The 19,118-nt window shown below is 30.9% G+C and overlaps 2 protein-coding genes across 4 annotated transcripts; both read right to left on the reverse strand.

Annotated features, from left to right (window-relative positions):
- Window positions 1-12,315: 12,315 nt before the first annotated feature.
- On the reverse strand, window positions 12,316-15,479 carry LOC133037963 (uncharacterized). 3 transcript variants are annotated; one of them, XM_061115801.1, is made up of 3 exons: window positions 15,330-15,479; window positions 14,370-14,808; window positions 12,316-13,062 (listed from the first exon to the last, which is right to left on the reverse strand). In XM_061115801.1, exons 2-3 carry the CDS (start codon window positions 14,714-14,716, stop codon window positions 12,573-12,575), a joined length of 837 nt encoding a protein of 278 aa, XP_060971784.1. In that variant the 5' UTR covers window positions 14,717-14,808; window positions 15,330-15,479; the 3' UTR covers window positions 12,316-12,572. The 3 variants fall into 3 exon arrangements, with proteins under 3 accessions (XP_060971784.1, XP_060971785.1, XP_060971783.1); XM_061115802.1 differs by having other exon boundaries at window positions 15,322-15,458; XM_061115800.1 differs by having other exon boundaries at window positions 15,090-15,429.
- Window positions 15,480-17,273: 1,794 nt separating this feature from the next.
- Window positions 17,274-18,038, reverse strand: LOC133038418 (uncharacterized mitochondrial protein AtMg00810-like). The gene has a single exon (XM_061116565.1). It carries the CDS (start codon window positions 18,036-18,038, stop codon window positions 17,274-17,276), a length of 765 nt encoding a protein of 254 aa, XP_060972548.1.
- Between the last annotated feature and the right edge of the window lie 1,080 nt (window positions 18,039-19,118).

Raw genomic sequence — 19,118 nt, forward strand, 5'->3', positions numbered from 1 at the left:
AGGGTGATACGTATATTTCGAGAACATGATAGTATGATTGAGTGGGAGTGCTAAACATAAATATGGAATCTATAGCTTCTACTGGTGTATAGAAGTTAAGTGATGATTCCCTTCGAGCTTACCAAATAGAAGTAAATGGATGAGCTCTTGTTTAACTGACTAATTATTAGATCACTAAACACCATTTACAGGTAGCTAAGTGTTTTAAGGGGCAAAATACATTGAGGGGTGAGAATGGTAAAGAAATCCCATCTCGATGTAAATCATCTATATAGAGGATCTTTAAATCACAATAAGATTATAACAATGGTTAAATGAGATAGTATATTCGTATCGTGAAACATACAATATGCTCTATATAAGTCTGAGAGTGCAATTCTAAGTTCTAAGAGTGGATTCAACGAAGAATTAATAAGTAGGAATTTACTTGGTAAATTTGGTTCACTTATTGGAAGCTCAGCATATAGATCCATGGTCCCCATTCTAGTTGAGAACATTCTGCTTGTAAGACTCATTAATTGATTCGTGATTGATCAATTATAATTCTAAAGTTAGACTATGTCTGATTTTATGAATTTTCACTAAGCAGGGGTGAAATTGTAAGGAAAAGAGTTTTCTAGGTTTATTTATTTATTAATAGACTTTATATGTCTAATTAATAATTAAATTAAATGACAATATTATTTAATAATCTATTTTAGTTATTAAATAATTAGTTTTGGCATTTAAAAGGTTAGAATTGGAAAATTGGCATTTTTGAGAAAATAGAGATAAAATTTGATAAAATTGCAAAATTAAGTGAGGCCCAATAACACCATGTGGCCGGCCACTTAATATTGATTGTTCAAATTATTATTTTCATTATTTTAATGCCAAATAATTCTAAACCTAGACCTAGTAGTTGCCTATAAATAGAAAGTGATGGCTCAGTCAAATCACATGCTTTCATTAGCTTTCTGACAGAAATTTCTCTCTTCAGAAAAACTGAGCCTTCCTCACTCTCTACCTTGGCCGAAATCTCTCTCTCTCTTTTCCCTTCATCTTTTTCGTGACCCTAGTGAAAGAGTAAGTGCCCACACACAGCAAGCAGTAACTCAATCATAGATTGGAAGACTGTGAAGGATCAAAGCTTGAAGAAGAAGGAGATTCGGGCTCAGATCTTGATTATACTCTGCTACAGAAAGGAATCAAGGGTTAGAGATCTGAGTGGAAGGAGACATTAATTCCGCTGCATCAATGTAAGGTTTTCTTAACTTTATATGTGTTTATTTTATCGTTTTAGAAAAGTTCATATTTAGGATGTTAATAAACATACTTGTGAGTAGATCTAAGATCCTGGTAAAATAATTCCCAACAACTGGCCTCAGAGCCATGGTAATTGATTTACTTACATGTAATTTGGACTTTAAAACGATTGTTTGTATGTTCTTTGGATGGTATCATGTTGTATTGAGTGTTATTTGATGATTGATTGATGTTTGTGAAATTTTCGTGAAAAATAATTGTGATTTCGTTTCTGTAATTATTTTTATTAGATAGTATGGAAAACATTAAGCAAGTTAGCCTTTTACAGAACTCAATTTGGATTTTATTTGAATTAGTTATGATTTTTTGAAGATTTGACAAAATCGGGGCTGTGCTGATATTTTCCTACGATCGCAGAACTGTCCGTACAGTTTCGAATTTTTCCTCTTTTCTTCAATTTTTCATACTTTTTCATGGAATTAACTTCCAATTTTTTGTATGGTTTTGTATATATACTATTACTATTCCTAATTCAATTCTAATTATCATTTTGAATTAATTTAATTTTTTTTAATTTAATTCAAGATATTAGTGTAATTTGAATTTGAATAGAATTAGTATTTATCTTTTTGCTTAAAAATCTATCTTATTTTTAAATTTGATTATATTTTTTTTAAATTTAAGGTCAGATTTTTTAAGATATTTATAATATTTTTTGAGATATTTATAATATCTTTTAAGATATTTAAAAATATCTTATCTTTTAAGATATTTATAATATCTTTTAAGATATTTAAAAATATCTTATCTTTTAAGATATTTTAAAAATATCTTATCTTTTAAGATTTTTTAAATTTTTTTAGATATTTTGACCTTATTTAAATTTAAAATAAGATATTTATAATCATGTAATTTTAAATAGATATAAGATATTTTGCTAATTTTTAAATTTTGTTATTTTATTTATTTAAATTAAATTTTAAAAATCTGAAAAGATATTTTATTTATCTTTTCTATTTTTATTTAATTTTTATTTATAAAATAACATTTAATTTTTAAAAGTAGTTAGCAAATTTTGAAATGATATTTAAGTTGGTTGAAAACTAATTTTTCAAAATGTAGGTTTAATTTTAAATATTTATTTTTAAATAATTTCGAAATTTAAATTTTTTTTATTTTTTTCGAAATTAATTAAAATTTTTTTTCGAAATTATTTATTTAAAATTAAATAAATCCTACTTCCAACTATCCAGCTAACCTTGTTGCAGGAGTATGTGTTTTTAGCTTGTGTGTAAGTTTTAAAAACCTATTATTACTTGATTGCAAATAGCCATGGTTACTTTTTGCCAGATCTAATGATCTGATGGCTCCCTTGGTCAAGTTAATAATTTGTAACAGGTAAATTTTACAATCTTCTTTCATCTGTGTATGACCTAGCAACATGATAGGATCCATCCAAAGTGTGCCTGTGTGAGCCTATATGTTTATTTTGTTTTAATATAGATACATATAGGTTGTTGCTAAATAAAATGTCACACCATGATAGATTTTATTTAGGTCCATTTAGTTATTGGACCTATTCAATTAATAACAGTTATTCATTTTAAGGTTAAATTCCTCTCTTTTGGGCCTTGTGTGAGAGTTGGGTGCCATAGAAGTGGGTACGACATACTGAACCCAGCACCCCCTCACATGAACTACCCCAATTGTGAAGGCCCATTTGCCTGATTTGAATAACTGTACTAGGTTAATTATATTAGTTTGACCTAATAAAATTGAATTAGCAACATAATTAACTTTTAAAATATATGAATTTTTTTTTTCATTTTAATATTTTAAAGTTAATTTTGAGAAAAACACTTTTAGTTTAGATATTATTTCTAGACAAACTATTTGTATTTTTCTTGTATTTAATTAAATATAGAATTTTAACTAACTAAGATTCTTTCTGGAGCTTATTTAATTAAATATTCCTATTTAAGTTATAAATTAGTTGTATCAACTGATTTTTCTTAACTAACTTAAATTTGAATATTTGATTTAAATTTTAAATCAAGTTGAGGAATCTTAGGCATTAGTTATTAAAGATTCTTAAGATATTTTTTAAGTTAATATCTTTTCAAATATTAACTTGAAATGGAATATCTTAGATATTTTTTGGTTAATATCTTTTCAAATATTAACTTTAAAAGATATCTTCAAATTAAGTGGTTACAACTTAATTTGTGATATTTAATTAAATCTCGTTTGAAATTATTTAAGTTTTAGATTTTTTCTATATAACTTAAATTAGATATTTTTCAAATTTTGAAAAAAATACTTAGTCAAATAAGATATTTTCTAGATAGTAATTTCTAGACTACTTATTATTTCTAATATTTATATATGAAAATATTATACTTTTGTGAAATTAATTATTTAAATAATTAATTTTGGTACAATTTTATTAAGTATATTTTTCCTAGTATTAAATAGAAATTAATAATTAAGCCTTCTCTACACTTAATTATTTATTTCATGAATTTAATACATTTAATTAAGTTGAAAAATCTAAATATCTAAGTTGATTTTCATCATGATACTTAAATATTTATTGATTTTTCATGACACTTAATTAAATAGAAAATTATTTTTTAGGTTGAAATTTAATTTTTCAACTTAAATTTAAATAATTTTAAATATATATATTTTTCTTTATTTTATTAATCAATTTCGAAATTTTCATTTTATTTATGCAATATTTTCGAATTTTTTTTTAATTTTGAAAAATAGATTGAGTTGTAAATTAATTATTTATTTTAATTAATTCTTGGGCCAACTTCAATCAATGATTTTTTCATTTAATTGATTAATTTAAAATAAATGAATTTAAAATATATATATATATTATTAGAAATTGAATTAACTAGTCAAAAGAATATCTAGATAGGTGATATTTTTGCTTGAAGTATTTCTTTTCTATTTTTATTATTTTCGAAAATTGTATTTTTATATACTTTAAATTTTCGAACCCAATAAATATATTCTCAAAGGAAATTTTTAAGTTGCTAATTATTTATTTAATTCAATTTAAATTAATTTCCTTAATATTTATATTTAAGATTATTACTAAGATGGAAATAATTAATTTTATTTCAATCACCATCTAGTATAATTTTATAAATATTATATTAAATTCTTATTTTGAATTTTAATTCTTAAATAGAATTTAATGAGATTTATTTATTAGAATAATAAATAAAATACATTTTAAACAATGAGCTTTATTATTATTAAGATATTCGATCTCCATTGTGGGTTTTACACCGCGTTTGTTTTAGTGAGTAATCCTCCCTAATGGAGGAACGTTCATTAGAAATTTCGCACCGTTTAATCTCGCATGATAAGTGGTTTGTAAGTGTTTTATATGGTATAGATCACCCTAATGGTGGCGACCATATTTGACTTGCAAATTGCGAAACAATGGTAGAAGCTCATGAGATAGAATAGCCTTAACTGTCGCCTAAACGGGACAACGCTGGATTCTGATCTTGATCGAATAAAAGGTTGCTAGAATGTTTAACATTTTAGATGAGCTGACAACTCTATTCAATGGATGGTAGCTTTGACTCTCGCCTAAACGGGACACTGATATCAGTTTGTTGAAAACCTTGGAAATTATTTAGGATTGAATTTTTTAGTATTTTCTCATATCATTCCTACTTGCTATGTGCTTATAATTTCTGAATTGATTTTGTGTGCTAAACCATTATTTAATTTCAATTTGTTGATTTCTATTATTTTGTAGTATCCTGTTTGTCAAAATGAATCCCATGTTATCACTGTTGACTGAAAATAAGCTGAATGGATCTAACTTTAATAAATGGAATGAGAACATTAATATTGCTCTCATAGGAGAAAGTGCCTTGTTTGTTTTAACTGAGCCGTCACCTGAAGTGCCTGGGGACAATGCAACCAAAGCTGTGAAAGAAAAGTATGAGCGTTGGCAGAAAGCAAATGACAAAGCTCTATACTTTATGCTTTCTAGCATGGTTGACACCCTCAAAACTTGGTTTTCTAAAACTGAGAAGGCTGCTGAAGTACTGACGAAGTTAAATGAGCTATTCGGTAAGGCATCACTTCAGTCACGCTTTGACGCGACTAAGAAGTACATCAATGCACGGATGGAACCTCATCAAAACGTGCGTGATCATGTTCTCCTCATGTCCAGTTATTTCCAAGAAGCCCAGGATCATGGTGCTGAAATGGACAGTGCTACTCAAGTTAGTCTTATCTTGAATAGCCTGACCCCAGCATTTCTACCATACACATCAAATTATGTCATGAATAAGAAGGAAATTGACTTTCATGAATTAGTCAATGACCTTCAAACTTATGAAAATTTGATTGGAGGACCCAAGAAGAAAGGGAGTAAACCTCATAATCCTGGTAATGGTAATGGGACGATAAAACCTGAAGCAAATGTTGGCTATGCTTCAAAGCCCAAATCGAAGAAGAAGTGGAAGAACACCAAGAAGCGAACAAAAGCCATGAAAAAGGCTGCTCCTTCTGGTGATGCTACACTTAAAGGAAAGTGTTTCTACTGCAATGAGAAAGGTCATTGGAAATCCCAGTGTCCTAAACTTCTTGCAAAGAAACAAGGTCTTTCCATTAATAAACTTTAACAGTTTTAGTGAATTATTATCCAATTGGATTTATGATTCTGGACTAAACTTTGTTTATTTGTTTTCTTCTTCTTATAGGCCCAGCTACTTGAACTCAATTGAGTAGGATCAGAAAGCTGGACCAAAGGGTGAAATCGTCCAGATGAAGATGAAGCTCTTCAATTTGAATTAATTGTTTTAGTTTAAGACAATTTGGATTTCAAATTTTAGTTAGGGATATTTATCCCTGTTTCTCTCATATTGTTGCAATACTTTTTTATTATTAATAAAGTTTTATTTTTTCGAAATTCCCTATTGCAATTTATGAGATTGAGCTTCATTTAATTTTATCTTCATCAATTATTACCGCATTATATTTGTATGTTTGTATGTGTAAGTGTTTTTTTATTGATGCAAATTCTATAATATTTTCAACTCTTCATAGAGTTATATTATATAAACACTAGAAATTATTTCTATGTTTATCAATAATTGTTAATTCTCATACAATTATTAAGAATTTGTTTAATAAAAGGATCTTATGATCTGATAGGGGTGGAGAAAAGTTAAGAAAACTATGCAGTTCAACGATCTTTTATATCTAATGAACTCTGGATAGTATTCAACTCCACATAAACTCTATCACACTAAGAGAATCATGATCTTTACAACCTTTAGGGGTGGATCATAATCTCTATATACTTAGGGGTGGAGGTTATCCATAGTACCCTATATGTATATTCTTAGGGGTGGAGTCTATTCCACAATTCCCTATGAAACACATATCTTGTTTAAACATAGAAGTAATATAATGAGTCAGCTATTGTCAATATAAATTCTTGATCTTGATTGTATGTTCCATTTCGATTTTACTGTTGTAAGTAAAAGTTTGATACCTTTGAAAGTTCTTTGTTAAAGTTTCACACTACCTTAATTGAGTGGGAGAATTTTAAAGTTCTATACCCATCTTCATTAGGTTGATAATTGTGATAGGTACTTAAGAACACTACTGAAAAGCAAATCTAACCATTCACATGGATAGGTATAGCTTATCAGAATTATGAGAATAATATAAAGAACTCTAGTTCAGTCCATTCGAATGACTTGAACCAAGAATTCTTAATCCTCATAAAATTTGATGGTATCTTAATTTTGATTACTTTAATCTCTGGCATGTATTTTTCACTTCAAATACTAGTCTGCTATGTTGATGACTTAGTCTTGACTTAAAGTTTCAGACTAATACAAAAGTCACAACTAGGTAACTCTCTAAACAATCAGAGGTTAAAAGTATTATTTAACCAGACATCTGCTATTGAGTGGGAGCTATCTGAGATGTAATCAAATAGGGAACATTAGAAGATATTCAAGAAGGATTTATGAAAGTGATCTATATGTCAGATATTAAGGAACTGTGTATCAGTTTTCCTTGTATCTCACCATCTAATTTCGATTTCTATAAGATGGTGCTTACTTTGGGGGTGGAGGAATTATTGTATAATAATTCAAGCTCTACCAGAGAAGAACTATAACTTGGTCTATTCGAAAATACCAGAAAGTTATATCACTGAAGAAAAGTCTACACTGTATTATCTCAATTACATATTTTAAAATATGAGAGATATGTCTTCTGTTAATTCAGATGTACATTTAAAACAGTAAAGATTTCAGTATCCCTTGATGAGTAAAGCATATAGTAAAGGATGTTTCATAAGAGTATTTATGAACTAGTTTCCAGAAGTTTGGGTGGATTCAAATATACTACACTTGATCTGAAGATCAAGACATCAGATTGACCTATTTGCGCAGTTTGTTTTATATTAGTGCAAGTGGGAGTTTGTTAGGTTTTATGCCCTAAATAAAACTCTTTACAATCTGATTAGTTATCAATATAAGAAATTTGAAGTGATTGATGTTTGCATGAATTTTACATGCTAGTGGTTTAATATGTTTAATATGTTTATTACATTCATACACACAAAATCAGTTAAATCCAGATCATATGTTTATTCACAATTACAGTATCGTCAACACAGTGGAATGTGATTGTGATCATATGAATCAAGAGTTTTGGTCCCTGTTTCATCAGTGTTATTGGATTTACACTAATGTGATAATCAGCGATGATGTGTACTTACACTTGGAGTAAGTGTTATGTTCTTTCCAGGACATTAGTAAAGTATACGAGTTTCGAATGTATGGAGTATACATTGGACTGGACCGATATTGCAACTAAGTTAAGATATTACAAACTTACCGTTATACATATCTTTCCAAGTCAATATCAGTAGTTGATCTTAAGATGAAAAGAATCTAAATCCTGATATGCTTGGGCTCAACTCAGGAGTGTTATTCATGTTCTTAAATTTATTAGTTAAGCCTACTTTCGGGTCAGGGTGTTACGTATATTTCGAGAACATGATAGTATGATTGAGTGGGAGTGTTAAACATAAATATGGAATCTATAGCTTCTACTGGTGTATAGAAGTTAAGTGATGATTCCCTTCGAGCTTAGCAAATAGAAGTAAATGGATGAGCTCTTGTTTAACTGACTAATTATTAGATCACTAAACACCATTTACAGGTAGCTAAGTGTTTTAAGGGGCAAAATACATTGAGGGGTGAGAACGGTAAAGAAATCCCATCTCGATGTAAATCATCTATATAGAGGATCTTTAAATCACAATAAGATTATAACAATGGTTAAATGAGATAGTATATTCGTATCGTGAAACATACAATATGCTCTATATAAGTCTGAGAGTGCAATTCTAAGTTCTAAGAGTGGATTCAACGAAGAATTAATAAGTAGGAATTTACTTGGTAAATTTGGTTCACTTATTGGAAGCTCAGCATATAGATCCATGGTCCCCATTCTAGTTGAGAACATTCTGCTTGTAAGACTCATTAATTGATTCGTGATTGATCAATTATAATTCTAAAGTTAGACTATGTCTGATTTTATGAATTTTCACTAAGCAGGGGTGAAATTGTAAGGAAAAGAGTTTTCTAGGTTTATTTATTTATTAATAGACTTTATATGTCTAATTAATAATTAAATTAAATGACAATATTATTTAATAATCTATTTTAGTTATTAAATAATTAGTTTTGGCATTTAAAAGGTTAGAATTGGAAAATTGGAATTTTTGAGAAAATAGAGATAAAATTTGATAAAATTGCAAAATTAAGTGAGGCCCAATAACACCATGTGGCCGGCCACTTAATATTGATTTTTCAAATTATTATTTTCATTATTTTAATGCCAAATAATTCTAAACCTAGACCTAGTAGTTGCCTATAAATAGAAAGTGATGGCTCAGTCAAATCACATGCTTTCATTAAATTTTCTCGAGCGTAAATTTCTCTCTTCAGAAAAACTGAGCCTTCCTCACTCTCTACCTTGGCCGAAATCTCTCTCTCTCTTTTCCCTTCATCTTTTTCGTGACCCTAGTGAAAGAGTAAGTGCCCACACACAGCAAGCAGTAACTCAATCATAGATTGGAATACTGTGAAGGATCAAAGCTTGAAGAAGAAGGAGATTCGGGCTCAGATCTTGATTATACTCTGCTACAGAAAGGAATCAAGGGTTAGAGATCTGAGTGGAAGGAGACATTAATTCCGCTGCATCAATGTAAGGTTTTCTTAACTTTATATGTGTTTATTTTATCGTTTTAGAAAAGTTCATATTTAGGATGTTAATAAACATACTTGTGAGTAGATCTAAGATCCTGGTAAAATAATTCCCAACAGCTAATTTTAATATTTAGTTATATTCCAATAAAATGTTTATGGTTTTTTTTTTCTTGAGTAATATTATGTTTGTTTATGAAATTTATTAAATCTTTAATAAATATTTTTTAGTTATATTTAACGTTCGCAATTGTAATATTATTGATTAAATAATAAATATTAATTATAGTATATATTTATTTATGAATTTATTTAGTTAATTTTATAATAAATAAATTAAAAATAAATATTTACTATAAAGGGTAATTTAGTCAATTTAAAGTATTACGATTACCTTTTCTAGTTATGTAAACAAAATTAAATAATTCTGATTCCCTTTCTAGTCAATTTAGTAAACAATATAATAAAATAATGATTCCGATTGTTAAATTTTTTATTCCTTTTGATTTCTCCCATTCATTTATTCCGATTCCAATTACAATTTAGTAAATGTGCCATTAGTTCGGGAAACTAAAATATTCAAGAGCTAAAGAAATAATAAGTTTCAAAAATTAAGAGAGGGAGATTTTTACGTGGTTCAGGTGTTAATAAACCTTAGTCCACAAGTCAGTCTATTAGCCTCTAAGGGCAGTATTGATGAATTTACAGTATTTTGCAGGAAACCCTAACTCTTTACCCTTAGTTTTTTAAAGAAGAAGAAGATTAAGGGTAATTTCAGCAAAGTTTTATGTATGTATTTTTTGACTTGACTCCTTTGAAAATGAAGGGGTATTTATAGGCTAAGTGGTGGGTATGGATAGATCCATGACCCGCCTAAGATTTTTGCGTAAATCCCACTATTGGGATAAATTGCATGCAATGTAGAGTTGACTGGTTGATTCCTTAGGTATCATTATGCTCGTGCGTGCAGTAGCTGGATAATGAGGACCATTTTGTACCACTTGGACATGTCATTCAAATGATTAACCTTTAAAAGCGAGAGAGACGTGTCACTCAAAGCTTGCTCCTTTACAAATAGAAATTCGTAGTGTCTGTCTAGTAAAAGAAAGATGGGGGGTGCACGCACTACCATGCTCAGATGTAGGAGACAAGATCTGATTTTGTCAGGAAAAGCACAATCGTCACTTTGGTTACCTGGCGTAAGAGAAAAGTCAACATCTGCGATCCCTCACGAGGGTCGATATCCGCTTTAGGCCTTTCTAGTGCTCATTTGGGAACCAAGTGAACGATCCTTCCTCACGTACCCAGAACATTTCTCATCTCGCTCTTTTGGAAGCAAGGACTGTCGTAAGTAGGCTTCTGCGTATCCTTTTGCCCTGGATGCCTCTTAGTTCGGGGAGACTCTTCAGCAACGGAGCGTCTTTAAAGGACTCCAGTTAACGGAATATTAATTGGGCCTTCTCCATTATACGCCATGTGTCACATTTTGCACAAAACACGGATAACAATAACTATATGATATCAAAACACAGAAGGATGCATCAGTAAACCTATTTTAGAGGGTGTATCATAAATTTTTTCAATAATATTTTAGTAGAAAATAGTATAGATACATAAGAGTGTCTTCAATGGAGTACTAAAAAGGTGGTGTATTACTATATTTTAACACATTTAAAAAGAAAACACTACTTTAATGATGTTTTAAAAAGTGTACCAATTTTGACACAAGATATAACATTGTGCTAAATTTGGCCTACATAAATTCCACTTTTTTTTTTTATAAACTATAGTGCCACTAATTATTATAATTCATTTTACACAGTTTTACATTCTTTATTTACTATATTACTATTATTTAAACAATAACAATAATAAAAAAAAAAAAGAATTGCTATGTATACTACATTTCCATTTTTTTTTATTTTTTTAATATTTTTTTTTTTCATTTTTATAAAAGTTGTTTCCACTTATGTTGTTTCTGTTTCGAGATTATGCTGCTTCTATTTTATAAAAATTGTTTCTATATTAAGATTATTCTTTTCGAGGTTATATTGTTTTTATTTTTATAAATGAATAAAAAATCAATTATAAAAGTATAAATGTCTTAAAAAAATGTATATTTTTAATAAAATATTAAATGATCAGTAATTTTTGTTTACATATTTTACATCTCATGTATTGAAATAAAATTGTAGATAGTGAAACAAATATAGCACAAACTCAATTTTTGTGCTAAATTTAGCACAAATTTTACATTTTGTATTAGAGGTAGTCTAAGTACTAATTATTTATCCAACCCAAACCACACTATTTTGCTTATAGTATAGTAAAAGGGAAAAGAAATTATATGCAAAAAAAAATGTTTCGTTTTTTTTTTTAATATATATATAATAAGTATGGGGTATATATTTGATATATATTGAATTTTAAAATATATTTATACAATATGTATTAGTTTTTAAATTATAATTTTTTTCACTTTAAAATATTAATTATATATAATCTTTTAAATAAATAAATATAAATTAGATTAGATGAATATTTTTACATGTAAATTAATATTCAATCTCTACAAGTGCATAATCTAGGCACTTACACTTTGTGGATTAGATTAAACTAGATATTTTATGAACACTTTAACATAAACTGTGTAATTCAACATTAAAAGTTCAAGGCACCTCTAATGTTCTCTAACTCATTGCCAATTAAGGTTGTGCATAGAACAAGATTTTATCAATTTGGAAGAGGTTTAAGGTCCTAAAAAGTATTGATTATGTTTCATAAACAAAAAGTATAACTTAAAAGTAAAAAGGTTCAAAATTGATGCTAGAGAAGTCACATTGAAGAGAAGAAAAAAAAAAAAAAACTCCTAAATTACATACTTATCACTAACAAATTCTCTAGCGTAAACATCATTGCCCTTTTCGTTGCATGCTTCAAACATGAAATTTTTTCATTTTTATTAAAATGAGACAAAGAAAACAAAAAATTCTATGGCCTTCTCTATGCTGAAGTGAAGAACATAATTGTAAAATTTCTTACCCTATAGTCTTAATCATGATCTAATCCATTTTGACCTGTGTGCAAGCTCCTAGTATCAGAATGCCCAAATCTAGAAGCAGCAAAGGCGTGACAGCTCACAACTGAAATGAAGACTCCAAGGACCATGGCAAAGAGCTGGAGGTTAGCAAGCAGCTCACCCCGAACCTCACTGTCCACCGAGTGACACAGAACTTTACCTTCCTTGAGCAGGCAACCATCTGGCATCATTGGGCCGTATAAAGTGAAAGCAGTCTGATAAAACCAGAGGCCTTGAAGAGTCATGGCAATGCCACAACTCAAATCGACAGGGAAGCTAGTTGGTAAGAGTGCTCCGGCAACAGTGGATAGTATGCAAAGGCCAATTAAGAGAACAAGGAGGAGGTGGTAGTATCCCTCCAAGCCTTTATGTGTTGTTGAGTGAAAATAGAACAAGAGGTACTCAGCACAAAAAGCTGTAGCAGCAATCAAACATAGAGTGCCTTCAGGCAAGGGAAGTAGTCTAAACAAAAAAAAAACGAAAAAAGAGAAATTAGAAAAACATATTAGCTACGGTGACAGTGAACAACGATCAAATCTCATTTCTGCATAGTGATAGTTGAGCAAAGCTACATAGTATACATGAAATAGAGTTTGTTTATCAAGCAGCCACAATCAAAGAAACTGTAGTAAAGTACCATGTCATGACATTAGCCATGTAGAATGAACTGGAAATCTAGGAAACACCTTCAAACTAAATTGTACTGGTATTATGTTGAAAATCCACCTACTGAAGCATGGCACCTAGAATGTACTGAAAATTATAGGTGGTTGGATGTATTTTTCTTTCTAATGAAAAAGACTATTGTAAGTGAGGACATAATATGAGTCACCTTGAAACAAGTGACCCTTCAGTTGCAACTTGTATCATATCAGAATACTTCATCACATAACAAAACATTTTCCCACAAGGATGTATGGTGATCTCCAATCAATTTTTAGATACAAAATGTTAGTTTCGAAGGAAACTTTTCTCGACCCAAGAAAACAGGAAATATCTACAACTAAACCTTGAACGGAAAATCGGAAGAAAGTTTCTTCACCCAACCATCAATGTTTAGCACCAAATTTTAAGCAGATCACAATGAATTTCAAACAGACAAATGTACTTAACTGTGTAGTTCATGTTCACTTACTTCATCAAAGAGTTACACTTATCATCATTCATATCTAAGCGATGATAATTGCCAATAATGATTACCGCCACTTAGACGTCTCAAAACAATTCGTGACCCTGTTTTGGTCTCATATGCAATTAGGCATCCCAAATAAGACATTTCAGCTTTTAGCTTGGACCGACTACATGTGTTTTTTTTTTTTAAGTATCTATGCCATCTCAAACCCGATTCAGCAATCCCACTTTCAACACATTTCAATAAAAAAAAACAATAATAAAAAAACCTAGTATGGTTTTGGAAAATACAAGATGGTATGAAGGTTTAAAACCCCTTTATGCCGCAGAGGATAAATAAGCCAGATTGTGCACAAGCTCACCCCGCAATAATCCTAAGGTAACAAGAAGCTCAAGATAAATTAAGGATTTCAACTTCATATGTTCATCTCTACTGGTTTTCAAGTTCAGATGCAACAAGCTCAGCACATATTTTAAGTTCAACAAAGCGTTGTTGTATAAGAATCACCAAGGAACCAATGGCATTTCAAGTTTCAACAAGCAAGGTATGTAAAGTTCAACTATTCTGTTCTATTCACTCAAACTAATTTCTTCGATTTCAAAAAGAACAAAGGAAAAAAAATAAATGAATGACTAACCTTGTCTTTTCCGAGAGAAGAGCAACAAGGCCAAAGATAAAAAACATCAAAAGCATCCCCGAGTGCTCAAAATCGTTCATGTGAGATGGGTTCAAGACTCCATCCACGAAAAACTTGAGATGGGGCGAGTAGAGAAGTTCAATACACATATCAATGAAAGCACCAATGGCTATAAGATAAAGCTCTAAGTACTTTAGCCTTCCATCAAAACCTGGAACTGGGTTCCACACCCGAACCCGAAACGACTTTGGATTCGATGAGTACCTGACCAAAGCACACCATATGTGCCACAACCCAACTAAAAGAAATAATGTTCCTGGCAGAGCATGACCCTTGAAAGAACCCATTGTTTTTCTTTTTCTCTTTCTTTTTCGTTTTGGGTACCAACGAACCTCTCAAATCGACATATGCCTTATTGGGTCTCTGTAACTTCCTTTTCCTGATTCAAACCAAAAACAAAAATAGAATCAATCTCAGGGGAACAAACATGGATTGAATTGTCGTATCTTTTGATTCTTTTCAGGGAAACTTTCTCAAAATAAAGAAAAATATATTGCCTCAGATTTGAAAAAGTTGATGCAAAGCCCTTTACTGCTCTACTTCATCAAACACACACAAAAAAAAAGGGAAAAACTTTTTCCTACTCAGCAAAATAAGCCAGAAAACACATCAAACCCAGTTTCATTTACAGAAATATAATAACAAAATTAATTACTGTACCTGAGAAATCAAAGTTTTCGTTAGTATTCAAACTGTGGAGGTTCCTACAGGAAAGTCAAAGGTCGGAAAAGAAAATAAAAGGAGAAGATCCAGAAGAAGTTGAGAAGTCTACAATTATGCACGAGGCGTGGGGAACTAGCTTACAAATTTTTATTTTTATTTTATTTTTAAAAATATTTAAGTAAGAAAAAAAAAAGGAAACAGAGCAATGATAGCGATGAAATCAACGTACTTGCTTACCAAGACCATGATTGATTATTGTCTATTGATTTGAGTTCCAAAAGGACCAAACCGCTCCTTCTGTTTTTTAAAGATGTGCAATTGTGTAGTGAATAGTGATGACGAATGACTATGATCTGCGCTGGAGATCCAAGATTTTTTATTTCTTAAATTTCATTTTGGTTTATTATAATTATTATTATTATTATTATTATTATTATTATTGATTTTGAGGTTTATAATTATTTTTTGAAACAAAGATTGCAATTTTTATTAGAGCAAATCAGCTAACAAAATAGCTTCCAAACTAAAACGCAGGTATCATCTCATCAGGATCCAAAAACTTATCAGAATGCATTTAAAACACCGCTAAGCGAACTTCATCTTCCAAAACGGTTGAAGCAACATAGCATTATTATCATCACTTATAGAAGGCTGAATCTTATCATCATAACTAAATTGGCTCCCTTAGACTGTTTTTAATATTTTAGAAACTGCATAGCTTGCAAGTTATATCAAAAAGAGAAAAAATAGAAAGAAAAATAAACAAAAAAAGAGAAGGTATATATATTCATGAATACATAACGAATTTGTTATAAAGTTTCAATTAAATATTTAATTTGCCACCTAAAATTAGGCCATTTGAATAAGATCCATTTCCATTTTAAATAAATAAAAGTATATTGTAGTTTTATTACTTTATACCATCATACTGCCCATGAGTATTTTTCTTTTTAGTAATGATGTGTTGAATGAAATACGGTTGTACAATAATAAATTGATTTTTTTTTTACTTAGCTATAAAGTATGACACAATAAGAGAATAATTTTGTAGATTTTATGCCATTTCTCACGTAATACTTTGTAGTTGGTCCAATATATAATTACGTACACAATCTGAAGTGGATGGATGATATTGGAGCTTAATAGTTACTCACTCTTTTATTAGATGACAACTTTTCAAGGATGCGAGTAAAAGTTGGGAATTATAGTTGTGAGGTAGTGATATCATGTTTCAATCACTTAATGGACCCATCATCCAATCAAGGGAATAATATTCCTTCAAATGGAACTTTAAAAATACTCACAAGTAGCTTCTTTTACTCTTTATTACAAAATATTTCACCAAAACATTTTATTTTTTATTTTACTTCATAAATTACATTACATCATACATCAGTTTTTTATATATTTTCTTTACAATATTTAAATAATTATTTATTTATTTAATTTAAAAACTTGAGAAAAATAGAAAAAAATTATTAAATATGTTTAAAAGATGAATAATATGTCGCTACATATAAAAAAATATTAGTTTTGTAGTACTAAATTAAGTATGCAACAAAAATATTTATTATAATTATTGTTAGAAAAATAGGAAGGGCACCTTATGGTGCTAAACACCACAAGAAGAGGCATACCACTATTTGTACAAATCAATATTAGGTCCCACACAATTTGATTTAAAAAAAATATTATAAGAAATTGTTAACCACTTGCAACGCGCAGTAAAGAAACAAAAGGAAAGGTGTGTACTGCTGTATATTGCAAGTAGGCAGGTCAAATAGGCCTACTGTTCTATTGCTTTATTTATAACAAAGGTTAGTACAGAGAAATATTACAGCAGAGGGAAATACCCTTGGGACCACAACAGGTGTCAGCCAATTACAAAAAATATATCTGTTACACTAACAAAATAGACTAGGACAAAATAGCAAAATGGAAATGAGAACCTCTTAGAACCATTTGGTCATTAGCACCTGATTAGATCAGCTGATAGAACCATTACTCTGTTATTAGTTTTTTAACACCACCCCTCAAACGCAGGGGTGAGTTAGTCGGACAGTCGGTAATTTGTTCGTGTGAAGGAACATATCTGATCTCAACTTTTTTCTGCAGTACTTTATCTCTAATGAAATGAATATCCAGCTCAATATGCTTTGTTCGAGCATGATACACAGGGTTTTAGGCAAGTGCGCTTGCACTCATGTTGTCGCACCATATAACAGGGACAGATGGTGGTGTAAATTTCATCTCTTGTAACAGAGATTCAAGCCAAGCAATTTCAGAGGCCACTTGAGCAAGAGATTTGTACTCCGATTCTGTGCTCGATCGTGCAACAACGAATCGCTTCTTTGAAGACCATGTAACCAATGTTTCCCCAAAGTAAACACAGTAGCCTCCAACTGATTTTCTGTCATCCGGGCAACATGCCCAATCGGCATCATAATAAGCAATGATAGGCAGTCTGTCACTATATTTGATGTGTATACCGTGATGCATTGTACTTTTTAAGTACCTCAGTACCCTCTTTGCTGCACTCCAGTGTACAGATGTTGGACACTTTAGAAATTGACTGAGTTTATTTACAACAAAAGCAATGTCCGGTCGAGTGTGAGTAAGATATTGCATTGCTCCAATTACACTTCGATATGCTGAAGGGTCTGCTAGTTCTTCACCATCATGAATGGACATTGGTTTCCCACCTGTTATGGGTGTCGGGCTTGGCTTGATGTTGGTCATCTCAACACGTTTGAGTAAATCGGCAACATACTTTCCTCGGGATAGGTAGATACCTGTAGCATCACGAAAGACCTCAATGCCAAGAAAATAATGTAGTTCTCCTAAGTCCTTGAGTGCAAAAGCTGTGTTGAGTTTGGTGATGAACAACATCAATTCCTTTGAGTCATTCCCAGTAATTATGATATCATCTACGTAAATTAATACCATGATCACATATTTGGATGTTTGTAGCATGAAGAATGAAGTGTCTGCTCGAGAATTGATGAACTTCCAGCTGAGAAGTGTGTTTTTGAGTTGAACCTACCAGGCCCGAGGGGCCTGTTTTAAGCCATACAACGATTTCAAGAGCTTACACACATGATCTGGTTTCTCTTTGTCTTCGAACCCTTGTGGTTGATTCATATAGACATCTTCTTCAATCTTCCCATTTAGGAAAGCATTGTTAATGTCAAGCTGTCTCACTTCTCATCCCTTTGCAACAGCAATTATAAGGACAACTCTGATTGTTAAGGACTTAATAACAGGGCTAAAAGACTCTCCGAAATCAAGCCCAGGCCTTTGATGGAACCCCTTGGCTACCAACCTTGCTTTTAGTCTTTCAACGGAGCCATTTGCGTTGTATTTAATCTTGTACACCCACTTGTTTCCAACTATATACTGACCTTCTCTTCTTGGAATTAAGACCCAAGTTTTATTTTTGAACAAGGCTTTGTTCTCTTCTCCCATTGCTCGGTTCCATCCCTTATGTGCGAGTGCTTCAGAGACATTTCTGGGATCTTCAAGGTGCGTATTCCATCTTGTGTGAGTTAAGTACGTTTTAGGCTTGAACACCCCTGCCTTTGATCTTGTTACCATAGGATGGCTCGGCTGTAAGGTAGGTTGTTCAATCTGTGGTGAAAAATGTTGCTGAGATGCACTAGAGCTAGCACTAGGACTGACCATTATTGCTGGTGAAATGGGATTAGTAGCAGCAAAATCTAAATCAACAAATAGATTGTTTGTGAGATCTACCTGATCTGGTTGTGACTGATTTGACATCACTGGAGTTGGTGCTACTTGAGAAGCTTCAAATTCTTGTGTTGTACCAGCCCTGGATTCATTGATAGGGTCATTGTTGGAGAGAATTGGTCGATCTTGTGGTCTTGGCTGCAAGAGAGTAAGTTGAAACCAGGCAGTTGGTGTTTGAACCATGGTTTCTTTTTCTTTCTGGTAATTATTTAGAAATCCAGTTTGGAAAGGGAACTCTTGCTCATTAAAAAAACATTCCTAGATATGTATAACCTACCA

The sequence above is a fragment of the Cannabis sativa genome, chromosome 5 (assembly GCF_029168945.1).
Source record: "Cannabis sativa cultivar Pink pepper isolate KNU-18-1 chromosome 5, ASM2916894v1, whole genome shotgun sequence".
NCBI classification, from domain to species: Eukaryota; Viridiplantae; Streptophyta; class Magnoliopsida; order Rosales; family Cannabaceae; genus Cannabis; species Cannabis sativa.